Source organism: Meriones unguiculatus, chromosome 11, assembly GCF_030254825.1.
Source record: "Meriones unguiculatus strain TT.TT164.6M chromosome 11, Bangor_MerUng_6.1, whole genome shotgun sequence".
Classification (NCBI taxonomy): domain Eukaryota; kingdom Metazoa; phylum Chordata; class Mammalia; order Rodentia; family Muridae; genus Meriones; species Meriones unguiculatus.
In genome coordinates this window covers 20,252,418-20,266,473 of record NC_083359.1, presented here as the reverse complement: position 1 = coordinate 20,266,473, position 14,056 = coordinate 20,252,418, and the positions used below count along the sequence as shown (strand labels likewise).

Below are 14,056 nucleotides of genomic sequence, written 5' to 3'. Positions count from 1 at the left end.
GTCATTTAGAGACATTTTTGTCAGTAGGCCTACCCAAGTCTGGCCCTCTTCAAGCACCTGAGGCCCACTTGAGAGAACCTATCACTGACTATATGTCTGGTCATGCTCACTGCGCTGTGGATCTCTGCAGGGTTGTCCTAAACACACTGATCTGCATCCCATGTTGGAGATCTAGTGCTGATGAAAACAGGCACCCGGCTCTCACTTGGGGAAAGGCCGACTGGTTCTGGTTGTGAAGTTGGGGTTGGGTGTGGAGGACAAGAAGGCACACAAGGAAGAATCTGACAACTGAGGCTCAGCTTGGAGGAAAGTGAGCCCCAAGTGCAGAAAGGTGGGTGAAGGATGGCCATGTCTGGAAGTAAATGTCAAGGCAGAGGTAAGGTGCTATCTAGAGGAGAGTACAGTGAGGGTCAAGCCTGCCCTCGCCGCCTCCCAAAGCCCGGCTGCATTTTCCCGGCTGGGGCCTTCCAGGCTTCGCAGCCTGCGGTAAGCGACTCTCTCAGACCCAGAGAACACTGACGGGGCCCGTCAGCCATGGGAACTTTAATTAGAAACTGAGATTCGGAGGCGGGCACCCCAGCATTTCGCTCTAAAGTCTTCTGGAAGTCCTTCGCCTCAGGTCATCGGCAGGAGCACCTGGAGCCGTCGGAAGAGCGCAGCGCGTAGCGTACCGGGGAGGAAGTGGACCAGCAAGCCCAGCGCAGCCATCGCCACCAGCAGCCAGAGTGCGCGCGCGCTCGCGTACAGGGGAGCCAGCCTGCAGGAGGCGTTCAGCGGCAGCAGAGCCAAGGCCCCGCCCCGCAGACACAGACTCCGCCCCCTCAGGCTAGGCCCGCCCTCGGGCTCAGGCCCCGCCCCCACCGGACAAGACCAGCTCCGCCAGCTGGGTCCGCCCACCCGCCGTCCGCGAGGACAATCTCTTTCCACCTGAGCCCCGCGGCCGCTCGCCGCTTCCCACCCTTGGAGCGGCTTCCCGCCCGGGCGACCCTCCCCCGTAGCGCTTTCCCGGAAGTCCGGCCCGAGTTACCTGAGCTGCGCCGAGCGCGCGTACCCTTGGAAGTATCGGAAGCGCGCGAACAGGTAGAACAGTCCGCACAGGGCTGCGGCGCCTGCGAGAGGCAAGGGGGACGCGGTGAGCGCGCACCGCCGCCACCCGGGGACCACCCGCCCCCGAGAGGGCACCCCCGCGGCGCCCCGCACCTTCGTGGAAGAAGATGCCGGCGACCCAGAGCGTGGCGAGGAACAGCGGGAAGTACTCGCTGCAGTTGACCCTGCGTGGGGCAGGCTTGGTGAGCGCGTGGACCGGCTGGGTTGACACCCGAACCTGCCCGGACCCGCCGCGCTCACTGGGCTCGGAAGACGCGCTCGAACTCGGGAGGGCCAGAGGTGAGCGGCGGCGACACGTGGAAAGCCCTTCGCGCGGAGATGACCTGCAGGGAGAAGTAGGCTGCGGCCGCGGGGATGTGGGAGTCAGGTGTGGCGCCCCGGACACCTGGGGCGGGTTTTGTCCCTCAGTCCTCTCCTCCCTGTCTCTCCCTGAGCGACCCCCGTTTAACCTCTTCCTCACACCTGCCCCATATTCAATGGAGAGGCCCAGTAGGCCTGAGGGTTGACTGCGATGATGCAGGCCAGAAACACCTGTGGGTGGGAGGAGCTCCTGCACTATTTGACTTGTAAAGCGCACGCAAATACCCAACTCCCTGTTCTGCAGGTCTAGACCCCAGTCTTTTAGCCCCTGAGTGCCCCAGGACAGAATTAGCTGTGTTCTTTAAGGAACAAGGAAGCACATATCCTGCTAAGGGACCCTGGTTTCCCTCCGATAGAGTCCTCCAGAAGGGACCTTATCTTAGGCCAGGGTCACACTGCTTGGGTGTCAGTACCACCAAACAATGGCCTAAACTCTTGTCTCAGTTGCCCTGTGGACCTAGCCCTAACTCTGGCAGATATCTTGCTCCAGATGCCTGTAGCTGGGACTGTCCCAACCTAAGCCCCTAGCTATCCCACTATTCCTCAAACCTCCAGGCCGACACCAGCCCCCGCCACAAAGCAGACACCTGACATGCTTTTCAGTGGCCCTTCGGCAATCTTTGCCATCCTTGGGCTGGTCCTCCTTGGCTGGGTACTCCTCTAGACCTTGACCCGTATACAGTTTCCAGTGCCCCTCTGCAGACACTCCTCCGGGGCTAATTCCCCACTCCAAGGAAGTGTGGGCTCCCCCACTGGGACTTAGGCCCTTTGACACCCAAGACTCCAGTAGCTCTTAAGACCGTGGGCTTGGGCACCAGGAGCCTGGGCTGAAAGTCCTTAACCTGGGCCTAGGCTTGCCAGCACCCCCATTCTCTACCCCAAGGCAGGACCTGGAGGCCAGAGAGCAGGTCCCACCTCCCAGACAGGAGCCAGCCTACCTTGCATCAGAACTCCCACGAGGGTGACGGTCGCCAGAAGAGCCACGTCGTCCTTCATGGTGCCAGCCACAGGCAGAGTTAGCTGCAGAGCTCTTATCAGCCAGTCTCCAGCCCAGGAGAGGAAGAGCGTCAGCACTCCCCACCCCTTCTCAGTAGAGGCGGGGAGGGCTGGGGGCATGACCGTATCCACAGAGGCAGGGATCCTGGCCAGTCTGGGAAGGTAGAAACCAGGGTGGTAGATGTACTTAGTCCTGTGATGGCAGAGCTCAAGCTGCTCATCCACACCCACTCTAGCCTTGGGTGTTTCCAGCTACCACATCACGCGGGCCCTGTACCCTTCGTAGTCTCCCACTGGCCATTTAGACCTCCCCTGGGTTCAGTTTTAAGCTCTGGGCTCCTGGACTCCCAGCCCTGACTCCCCTCCCTCCCTTGCCCCCCCCCCTTAACTTGCTTGCGTCCGCACCTCACTCCAGGGCTACTTTCTATTTATAGTGCTGCTTTGGCCTTCCTGACTCCCTATGGCTTCATAATGCTGTCGAGGTGTCCCTGGCCACAACGGACCTACCCCGTGTTCTTGCTCCTTTAGGCATTCTGAGGCCTACCACCCCCAGAGCCTCATAGGCTCATGAATAACAGCTTCCATCCTTGGGCTATGGGAGAATATTTGTCTCTAGGGCAGCATATTTGCCTGAGACAGTGATTCTTCCCAGTTCTGGAAACCTCATTAGCAGTTTGGGAAAGGAAGCTCAGAGTACAGAAGCTGAGGACTCATGTTGTTAAGTCCTAGGGGCCCATTGTCTGGTGTGCATCCCTGGACTGTTCTGCCTTGTGAAACAGTCACTTCTCTTTTCTGATGAAGTTGGTTTGAGGTGAATCTGGTCAGCAGTGGCAGAATCCAGATTGATCTAGAGGAATGGCAGGAACCGCAGGTAAAGGGCCCAAACCATCACAGGACAGGAGAGGGCGGATTCTGAGGAGCTAACTGCCTGACTACCAAGTCCTAGGCCAAACTCTTGCCTATGCAGCCAGCTTGGTCATATCTTGGGAGTCTTAAAACATCAGGGTCATCCTTGGGAGATGTACCGTTGCCACACAGCCAGCCTCAAGCCCAAGGGCCAGCCTAAGGCCTTGGTCCCTGTGGGTTCCCATCCCCAAGTCCTTTTTATCTACTTTGTTCATCATTACCCCCAGGAGATTTGAGATCTCCCAGCTGAGACTCTGCAGGCTCCTCAAGGACAGAGTTGGGTCTTAAGATGGTCTTTGCTTTGATGCTCAGTGACAGAGATATGGACAGGACCCAGGCGTTCTGAGGCAAAATGAGCTGCACCCTTATGCTCTGCCTTCCCTTTTAACCCGCTTCCTCCCTGAAGCTGTCTGGATTGCAGCCTCCTCATCTGTCTCCCCTCCAGTATCACCTGGAAATTCCTGAAGTTTGGAACCCAGGCATTGGCATGGTGCTCTGGTGTGCCCATGTGACTGGTGTGTGTGCCTGTCTGCATGCCCTTCAGCAAATGAACGTAATCTATGTGTCTGCTTCTGAGTATGGTGTGCGCACAGGCTCAGGCTATAAGCAAGTCTATGCCTTGTGTTACTTCAGGCCCTCCTCTGCCAAGCTCACATTTCCTCCGAGGCCCGAATGGCCTCCCATCCAAGTTCATTCTCTCTGGCCTGGCAACAGGAAACAGAGGCTTGATATCAGCAACTTCTCAGGAAGTCTCTTAGCAAATGTTCAGGGCAGAGACAAGGGTCTCAGTCTTGACGCCCTTCCTTTCATTCTTTGAGTCTTCTGTCTCTTGGACTCTGCGTTTACTCAGCTTCTGAGGGCTCTGCTGAGCCTGTCCACCCTCTGCTGCTCAAGTGCTGGGATTAAAGGTGTGCACTGCCGCACCTGGCCTTTGTTTTTCACGCTCTCGATGCTGTATGGTGTCTTTGTAATCAATACTGTATATTGGGTGTGGTGAGAGGGCGTGAGGTAAGGTTTCATGTTCTTATGTAGCCTCGGCTGGCCTTTAACTCACAGTGTACCTAACTGAGTATGACTTAAAACTTCTGACCTTCCTGCTTCTAGCTCCCCACATGTTAGGATTACAGGCATTTGCTATCATGCCTGGCTGTTTTTGTTTGTTTGTTTGCTTGTTTCTGTTTTGTTTTTTTAAAGGTTAAACCAACTTTCCTTTCTTGCTGCAGTTGCTATTTGGTCATGGTGTATAATTATTTTATACACTTCCAGACTCCATTTATTAGTCTTTGTTGAAAAAAAATCAACATTTTAATTCATATCTTCAAAATTTCTTTTTTGTTATCATCATTAAAATAAAGCCAGTATTGAATTGGGCACAGAGTGTACACCTAAAATCCTGACCCTCAGTGGGCCAGAGGCAGGAAGGGTACCAATTCAAAACCTGAAGCTTAGCAAGACCCTGTTTCAAAGTAAGAAGTGAGCAGAAGCCTGGAGGCAGAGCTGGGGAGCTGAATGCTTGCCTGGTGTGCACAGCGGGAGGACACGGACGGAGGTCTCACTGGTGTGAGCCTGGGCTTGCCACCCTCTCGGAGGATCTCAGTCATGGCTGAACCCTTTCGTATCCCAGCTGAGAAGTGACACCTAGTAAAAGGCCAAACAAACCAAGCTCCTCGGCTCCTTAGTCTGTGATTATGTCACATGTCTAGACGTGGTGTTCGCAGTCGACGAGCTCTGAGGGAAGTCTCTCACACCAGGGCCCTGGGACTCCTGTCTGTGTGGCCCTGGACACAAACTTCCCTTTTCTGACCTTCAGCTGCTTCCGCAAAACCTATTTTTGGTAGTGTGTACTTTTGTTATAGCAATACTTTGTCTTCGTTATTCAATCTGGTCTCCTGTGTTGGGACCCAACACTGGGTTTGTGGTGTGTGTGTGTGTGTGTGTGTGTGTGTTTCTCTCCTTTGTTTTTGTTTTGTTTTTTGTTTTTGGATAGGGTCTTCCAGGCTGGAATTCACTTTGTAATCAAGGGTGATTTTGAATGTCTGGCTTTTTTTTTTTTTTTTTGGTGTTACAGGTGTTCCCCTTATGCCTGGTTTCCATTTGATATGTGGGATTGAACCCAGAGCTTCATGCAAGTATGCTACCAAATGGACCATATCTCTAGCCCACTCTGTATCATTTCAGCATAATGCGTCCTAAGTTGAGCTGAGCATCCTCCCAGCAAGACACTTCACCAGCTCGTGGGCTAGGGCCTCCCTGACACGGGCCGAATTCCACTTTGGTTCCTTGACTTTCAGACTAAGAGGTAGCAGAGTAAGACAGTCAAGTAGAATCTGATCTGCTACTCACTATGGAGAGTTTGATCTGCTCTGGCTATCAGGGACAGGACTCCCTTGGAGGCTAAAATCTGCAAACATTTAAGTCTTGTATACAATGGAGTAGTGTTGACATGCAGCCTCCACACCCTCCTGTGGACTTTAAACCATGTCTAGATGGCTTATAATTCTTAATAATTCTTATAATTCTTAATACAAGATCAATGTTATGAAATACTTTTATTGTTTGGGGAAATAATGACCAGGGCCAGGGTTCTGCATGTGTCCTGAAGAGATACAAGTTTTTGTTTTCTGGACAGCTGTGGTTCAAGGTTGGTTGCATCCTCATATCTGGACCTGTATGTACGGAGAGTCTCTACTTGGTTTCAGAAATCATATTGTGGGTGAAGGCAAGAGGATTGTGGGTACAAGGCCAGCCTGGGCTACATGGTGAGACTTGGTCAGTGGCAGAGCTCTTGTTTAGCACATACACAGGATCATGAGTTTGATATTCAGCACCAGAAAAGAATTAACAAAACAAAAACTCCAAAACATTATTGTATCCAGGAAGGAAGACTTAGAGTCACCCTTGAATGATGCAGAGGATGGGTGGTTCCCGTCCTGACATCAATTCTTTCACCATCTGGCCCCTGTAAGAAGCAAGGAGGCTCTTACTAGCAGTACACTCCCACAGACTCAGCCAAGTGGGTGCTGGGTGCCAGCTGCAGGGCTGTGTGTGGTCGCTGAATATGATGTTCAGTTACGAATGTGTCCCCATCTCTTCTCACTTGACGACGCACCTGCCTGTGGAATGATCAGCCTTCCATGTTTACAGTCTTGCCGACAACTGTTCATGTTAGGCTGACAGCTGTTCCTGTTGATTGTTAGAAGACTGAGTCTAGTCCATCCAGGCTGACCTTGAAATTTCTGTGTAGTTGAGGATGGCCTTGAATTTCTGGTTCTTCTGTCCATCTGGGTCAAGGGATGCAGAGATCACACCCATGGACTCATGCTTGCTAGGCATGCATAGTACCAACTGAGTCACACCCTACCCTGCAACTCCCCTGTTTTGTTTGTTTGGGTTTTTTGTTTAGTTTTGTTTTTGAGACAGGATGTATCTGACTGCCCTGACTGCCCTGGAAGTCAATATAATACCGAGCTGGCCTCCAACTCTCAGCAATCCTCCTGCCTCTGAGTGCTGGATTACACGTGTGTCCCACCACACATGCCTCAAGACCATTTTAACTCATCTACTTCAGAGAAACTAGACTCTGTAGTATCTATTTGGGCCATTCCGCTGATAACCTCATGTCACCTGATGTGCTGGGCAGGCGATGCGGCATCCTCTGGAGGCTCGGTGAGAACAGGCGTGTTGCAGGGGGTGAGGAACCCTGCATACATTCAGGGTAGTCCCAGGCCTGCTCTCCCTCTCCGTGAACTCTGCCACCCGGCAGTGTCAGGTGCCCCCTTAAAAGGAATGCAAATTATTGGGCCTTTTACTGCCTATCACTTGGCCCCTCTGAGCTCTAAAGCCAGCAGATTTCACATTTGGGCATCCCACTAGGACCCACTTAGACACGAGGAAAGGCAGCCAGCTGTGAGTGGGGCTCAGAGCAAGAAAGGGCTTTGTGCCAGGTGCACACTTTTTTTTTTTTAACCCCTTCAAGACAGGGTTTCTTTGCACAGTCCTGGCTGTCCTAGAACTCACTCTGTAGACCAGGCTGGCCTCAAACTCAGAGATCTGCCTGCCTCTCTCTTTCTCGATGTGCAGCAGCACTGCCAGGCTATGGTATACACTTTTAATCCCAGCATTTGGGAGGCAGAGGCAGGTAGAGTCTTTGAAAATTACTTTTACGTATGTGGGATTTTTGCCTGCATGTGTGTCTGTGCACCTTGTGCATGCAATGCCTGTGGAGGCCAGAAAGGGGCAGTGGGTCCTCTAGAACTGGAGTTGTAAGCCGCCATGTGGATGCTAGGAATTGAACCCAACACCTCTGGAAGAGCAGCAGGTTCTCTTGACCATGGAGTCACCGCTCCAGCCCCAAACAAAATCCACACACCACACCCCGCAACTATGTAGCCCCAGGTGGCCTGTTAGAGATTCACCTATCTCTGCCTCCTGAGTGTTGGGATCAAACAATACACACAAACTCTTAATTTAATCCTCACAAGTTAATTTTTGTGTCTGAGCTAAGTAATTTTTTTTTCCTATCAGACCATTACAACACTCTCCCATGTTATCTGATGCTGCTCCATAATTGTGTTGCCATGACAAACTGCTCAAGAAAATCAGCGAAGCATCTGGGGAGTACAGCTCAGCTGAGAGTGCTCGCCTAGCATGTCTGAAGCCCTAGGTTTGATACTTAACCAATCCTAATGGCACGTACTGTCTGTAATCCTACCAGGAGGGAGGTGGAGGCCGAAGGACAGAAGTTTAAGTTCATCCTCGGCATAAACATGAAGAGGCCAGCCTGGAGAACCTGAGCTGCTACCTTTATTTTCCTCCTCCTCCTCTTCTTCTTCTTCTTTCTATTTTAAGAAAAGGAGTGGAGCTGGAGAGTTGGCTCAGTGGTTGAGGACACTTGTTGCTCTTGTTAAAGACCTGGGTTCTATTCACTTGGAGACTCACCACCTCCTCAGGCACACAAATGGTGCACAGATACAGCCAAATAAAACAATAAAAACAAATCTTTAAAAGATAGGAAAGGGGGGTTGGAGTGATGGCTCAGAGGTTATGGACACTGTCTGCTCTTGCAGAGGTCAGGTTCAATTCCCATCACCCACTTGGTGGCTCACAAACATCTGTAACTGCAGTTCCATGAAAGCTTATATCTTCTGGTTTCTGCAGGCTGTGCACAGTTATAGATGCAAGCAGAACGTTCACACACATAAATGAAAATTTTTAAAAGGAGGAAAGGGCTTGATGTTAAATGACTAATTCTAGCACATAGAAGGCAGAGACATGAAATTTGCCTCTAGTTTGAGGCTGGAGCAGTCTATTTAGTGAGTTCCAGGTCAGCCAGGGCTGCAGAGTGAGACCCAGTCATCAGTTGCTTTGGCTTATGGCGAGGCAGTGTGGTATTACCTAAGGGCAGGGACAGGGCTGGTTTCCAGGTTCTCAACCTCTTAACTCAAGAATGAAATAAAAGCTCACAGAGATTGCAAAGTAGTAATGAGTTTTATCTGAAAACAAAACAGTAAAACGTGTCTGAATAATCTACAAGAGTTCAGCAAGCCACACGAGAGGAAATGCCGCAGGGCCCATGTGACTGCTGGGAGTTTCTTCCTGAGGCTCGTAGTTTGGGTGACTCTCCATGTTGACTGATAGATTAGGTCAGACAGTTGCTTTTATGCTGTCCCTTCCCATAATGCACAGCCTAATGCAGGAGGTCCCCGTTGCTAGCAAGTTACCTGATGCATTGATATGAGTGGAGTGTGTCTCAGGCTGCTCAAGAGTGTTATCAGAAAGGAGTTATGTATAGCAAAACATAAGTCCCAGTTTACTAAACTAGTTCCTATGCTTACCTTCCTCAAGGTGAAGGAGAAGAGCTATTCTTACCTTGGTGCTAAAGAAGCAGTGATAGGGTCTGGAGAGGTGGCTCAGCAGAGCTGGGTTATGGCACAGCCTTTAATCCCAGCTCTAGAGAGGTAGAGCCAGGCCAACCTCTGAGTTCAAGGCCAGCCTGTTCTACAAAGTGAGTTCCAGCATAGCCAATGAAGGCTATACAGAGAAACCCTCTCTTAAAAAAAAAAAAAAAAAAAAAAAAAAGGATGGCTCAGCAACACTGCTCTTCCAGAGGAGGCAGTTTCAATTCTCAGACCCACAGTTCTTAGAACCATCTATAACCCTTAGTTCAGGGGATCTAATGCCCTCTTCTGGTTGTAGAGGTCACTAGGCACACACATGGTGCACAGACACACACGCAAGCAAAACACCTATAAGGTAAAGAATGAAATAAAATTAATTTTTAAAAAACAAAGCAAAGGTAGCCAGCCGTGGTGGCACACACCTGTAATCCCAGCACTTGGGGAGGCAGAGGCAGGTGGATCTCTGTGAGTTGGAGGCCAGCCTGGTCTACAAAGTGAGTCCAGGACTGTGGGCTATAGAGAACCCCTGTCTCAAAAAACCAAAACAATCACCCCTCTCCCCCCCCCACACACATAAAAAAGAAGCAAAGCTAGGTAGAGGTGGGTCCTAATGTCTTCTTCAAGGCCACACTCCACTGATGTCAGCTCACTTCCTTCACTCGGATCTCCCCGTCTCTACCACCTTCCAGTTGCACCATTGGCTAGCGACCAAATCTTTAATGGTGCTTTTTGGAACATTTAAGATCCAAACATTAACAGTAATTTTGTCTGTCACATTCAAGCCTATGATCCATGAGGACTTTGCTTGTGGTGTCAGGTTGGAGTTGCATTCCCCCCCCCCCAAAGGTTTAGTGTTTACAGGTGGGGTGGGGTAGATGCTGGGCATTGATCATTTGTTCAGATTTTATGTGTATGAATGTTTCACCCGCATGAATGTATGTGCACCACACGCATGCTTGATGCCAAGGTCAGAATTGGGGATCAGATGCCCTATAATGATTGCAAATGGTTTAGAGCTGCCAAATGGGTTCTGGGAACCAAACCTAGGTTTTCTGCAAGAGCAACAAGTGCTTCTAGCCGCAGAGTACTCTCTGTAGCCCCTGGTGCTGGACCTAGATCATTGTACAGGTTACACAAATGCACTGCACTGAGCTAAACCCCAGCCCACAAAGATTTTAAAACATAGTTTTAAACTTAAAATTTGTAAGAATACCTTCTTCTAACACCAGAACCACTTCAGGGTAATTTGTGGGCAAAATGCCTCCCCTTTACTCAGTAATGCTTCCAGAAACCAGGACATTCTGTTATATAGCTATATTACAGATATCAAAATGAACAAATAACATTGAGGTGACACTGTGATCAACAAACCTCAGCTAGAGAGTTCCAGTTGTCCCAGTCCTGTTTTTGTGAGGCAGGGAACTCTGGGACTATGTGCTGCTCTCAGTTTAATTGTCATCTCCCCTGTCCTCCAATTCTTTTAAGACACTGTGTAGTCCTGACTGTCCTAGAACTCCCTGTGGGTCCAGGTTGACCCTAAACTCACAGAGTTCTGCCTGCCTCTTCCTCCAAAGTGCTGGGATTACAGGTGTGCACCACAAGTCTGGCTTTCTTTTCTCTCTCTTTAGATTTATCATTAATTACGTGTATGCATGTGGGCATATGCACATGACCGCACAAGCCTGCAGAGGCCAGAGGTGTGGGATCTCCCTGGGGCCGGAGTTACAGGTATTTGTTTATCAAGCTACACAGCAAAATACCTAAGCAGGTATTGTTCTATTTTTAGCCCTCTAAGCCAGTCTGGCTTCATTCCCAGGTAAACCCCAGAGATACTTGCATTTTATGGCTTTCTTCCTGATGTCTCCTGGACCTCTGCCCATGGCTGAATGGCCTATCTCCTCTCCTAACTCCTCCCCAGGCTGGCAGGAAGTCCAGCCTTATTCTCTCCCTTGCTCAGCAATTGGCTGTAAGCTGCTTTATTGGCACCTGGGGACAGCTGGGGAGCAGTGTTTACATAACATTGAGACAGGAGATTCTCAGAACCAGGATTGCAGCCAGATGGGGACATACAGAAAGCATCATTTGAATTACACAACAGCCTTATATCTACACGTCAGGGTGGCATCTGCTGCCTGCTTGCTGTAAAGTTAAGTACACAGACAGCAGGAAGGGAACTGCCCAACTGCATCACTGCTGTTAGCAGTTTCTGACCTTTGCCCCTGGAATGACTCATTCCACTCAAGTTAATATCTGGATGAAGGTGGAGGTTAGAAGCAGGATGGCTGCAGCTGGACAGACAACTTTCCCTTTGGATTCCTTTTTTTTTTTTTTAACCACTTTAGGAAGCTGTCTGGGGGTCTTAGGATGTTATTGTATGTGCACAGTTATATGTGGGTACATGTGGGGCTCGGGACAGCTTTAAGGAATCTCTCCTACCTTTACATGGGTTTGGGGGAGCAAACTCAGGCTGTTAGGTTTGCTGTCAGTGGGCTATCTCACTGGACCCCGCTGTTGTTTTTGAGACAGGATCTTGCTATGTAGCCCTGGCTGGCTGGGAACTTGACATCTAGACCAAGCTGGCCTTGAAGCTATAGCCACACCCCTGCCCCTGCTTCCTGGATGTTGAGGTCGCAGCCTGCCATCACGTTCCTCTCCTAGATGCTCAATGCGCACATTTATTCTCTTGGTAAGAACTGACTTGATGCCGACGTTCCAGTGAAAACATTCTGTGACTGATAGTACGGTGGCTCCACAGTTCTGTGAGTACACTAAAATATCCACTGCACTGGCTATCTGAAATGGGTGACTGTGCCCGCTGGGCAGTGGCAGCGCTGGGCAGTGGTGGCACATGCGTTTAATCCCAGCAGCTGGGAGACCAAGGCAGGTAGATCTTTGGGTTTGAGGCCAGCCTTGCCTACAGAAGGAGTTCCAGGACAGCCAAGGCTATACAGAGAAACCCTGTCTTGAAAAACAAAACAAAACAAAAAATGAAAAGAATTGACATGTTTACAACAATGTCAAAGGCATGCTCAGAACATCATGGCGCTTAAGGTGGGGCATTTCTTGTTCTTTTCTTTTTTTCCGAGACAAGGTTGTCCTGGACTCACTATGTAGACCAGGCTGTCTCAAACTTATAGAGGTCCACCTGCCTCTGCCTTCCAAATGCTGGGAATGGTAGAACATTTCTTTGAAAGGCACCCAGGACCCTGGTGCCTTCCTGTAGCACCTTCCTGTAGCCTGGCTTATGTGTGATCAAAGGAAAAACTTCAGCCTTAATTTTTGTTTTTATAAAGCCACCTAAGACCTTTTTTTTTTTTTTTTTTTTTTTAAGTCAAGTTGTAAACAGTAATGCTTTGTGTGTGAGATTGGGGTAAATTGCATTAAGTTTTGTCGGATTAGCCTGTGGACATGTGTGGAGCATTTTCCTGATTAAAGATTGATAGGAGAAGGTCCAGCCCACTGTGTATCATGCCACCCCAGAGCAGGTGGTCCTGGGGTGAATAAGTAAACAGCTGGGCAAGCCATGGGGTGTCATCCTGTGAGCAGGGTTCCTCCTTGACCTCTGCTTCAGTTCCTGCCTTGAGCTCCTGCCCTGACTTCTCTGAGGTGGAGCGTGACTTAGGAGTTATAAGATGAACTAATTCCCGTCTTCCCCTAAGACGTATTGCTTGGTGTTACCACTGCAAAAGGAAAGCAATAGGACATCATTACCACAAAGAGATGTCTTTGGTAAAAATAATAGGAACCCCATGCTTTGTGGAGATGTGGGTAGTTGCAGCGTGTCTGGTCAATGGGCAGAAAGCAGGCACTGGCTGTTTTCTACCCCAAACTTCTGTTCCTTTCTTTCAGCTGGCATTGCACACTCATTTCTTCCTGGACGAAGACGATGGCTGAGATGTTAGGCCAGCTTTTGCTCAGCCTTGCCCTGCTCAGCTTTGGGAGGGGTCAGATCCTCAGCTGGTGGGTCAGTAGCTTTTGTCTTTGCCATCTCGTGCTTTAGGGTTCTCTGGCATGACATGCAGTTGGCTGCTGACCTTGGGCTTGACTTTCCCTGCCATCCTGTCTAGGCTGTCTTGGGCAAGGAAGGCTCTGTGGAATTGTGGTCTGTAAGTGTATACATACTGTCTACCCTCTTGTCCTGCACTAGGGTCGTTAGCAGCCTCCATCACTCTCCCAGCACAGGGGCCTGAAAACTATATATAAGTCTTCTCATATATTAAGGTGGGAACGCTCACCTGTAATAAAGCTGGGCTGTGGGCGTGACCTTCAGGCGTGCCCCCTCCGCTCACTGTTGGGGTAGTCCTGCTGCTGACTGCAGCATATAGTGTCCGCAGTGTCCCTTTGCTGTGTAGACTGCTGCGGACTGCCCATCCACCAGCGCTTTTAACACTGGCTGTCTCTAAACCCGTTTATCAGCGTCAAGCTCCACAGGGACTCCTACACTTTGGAGGTACTTCCGGGGGCTTTCTGTTCTTTTGTTGACTTTTGAGACAGGGTTTCACTGTGTAGACCAGGCTAACCTAAATCTAGAAAGATCACCTGCCTATGCCTCCTAAGTGCTAGGATTAAAGGAGAGTGCCAACATGTGTGACCTCCATAGCTGCTTCTTACAGCAAATCATTCTACTGTCATATTTTTGGCCTGTTACCGGGCACTGCAGACTTCAAGCCACACTGGCCAGTGCTGCTTGCTGAGCTGGGCTTGGGGTTGGGACTGGTGTTAGCTGTGACTACTGGGTGTGAGCTTTGCCATGTGTGGCAGCTGCAGCTCTTTCAGGGTTGCTGTGGTAA

At 50.2% G+C, this 14,056-nt stretch overlaps 1 protein-coding gene across 3 annotated transcripts; it reads right to left on the bottom strand.

Moving 5' to 3' along the window:
• Positions 1 to 525: 525 nt before the first annotated feature.
• Ltc4s (leukotriene C4 synthase) lies at positions 526 to 11,175 on the bottom strand. 3 transcript variants are annotated; one of them, XM_060363783.1, is made up of 7 exons: positions 11,104 to 11,153; positions 6,994 to 7,145; positions 2,406 to 2,617; positions 1,348 to 1,430; positions 1,201 to 1,271; positions 1,028 to 1,109; positions 526 to 757 (listed from the first exon to the last, which is right to left on the bottom strand). In XM_060363783.1, exons 2-7 carry the CDS (start codon positions 7,077 to 7,079, stop codon positions 590 to 592), a joined length of 702 nt encoding a protein of 233 aa, XP_060219766.1. In that variant the 5' UTR covers positions 7,080 to 7,145; positions 11,104 to 11,153; the 3' UTR covers positions 526 to 589. The 3 variants fall into 3 exon arrangements, with proteins under 3 accessions (XP_060219766.1, XP_021507417.1, XP_021507418.1); XM_021651742.2 differs by having other exon boundaries at positions 1,348 to 1,447; positions 11,104 to 11,140; XM_021651743.2 differs by lacking the exon at positions 6,994 to 7,145 and having other exon boundaries at positions 11,104 to 11,175.
• Between the last annotated feature and the right edge of the window lie 2,881 nt (positions 11,176 to 14,056).

Bases quoted from the DNA above. Each gene is read 5' to 3' on its own strand.
- Ltc4s (XM_060363783.1), bottom strand. From the start codon at position 7,079: ATGTATGCAGGGTTCCTCACCCCCTGCAACACGCCTGTTCTCACCGAG. The intron at 2,618-6,993 runs GTGACATGAGGT...CTACCTTCCCAG, and splicing joins TCGCCTGCCCAGCACATCAG to ACTGGCCAGGATCCCTGCCT. The intron at 1,110-1,200 runs GTGCGGGGCGCC...TGCCTCTCGCAG, and splicing joins CGGCATCTTCTTCCACGAAG to GCGCCGCAGCCCTGTGCGGA.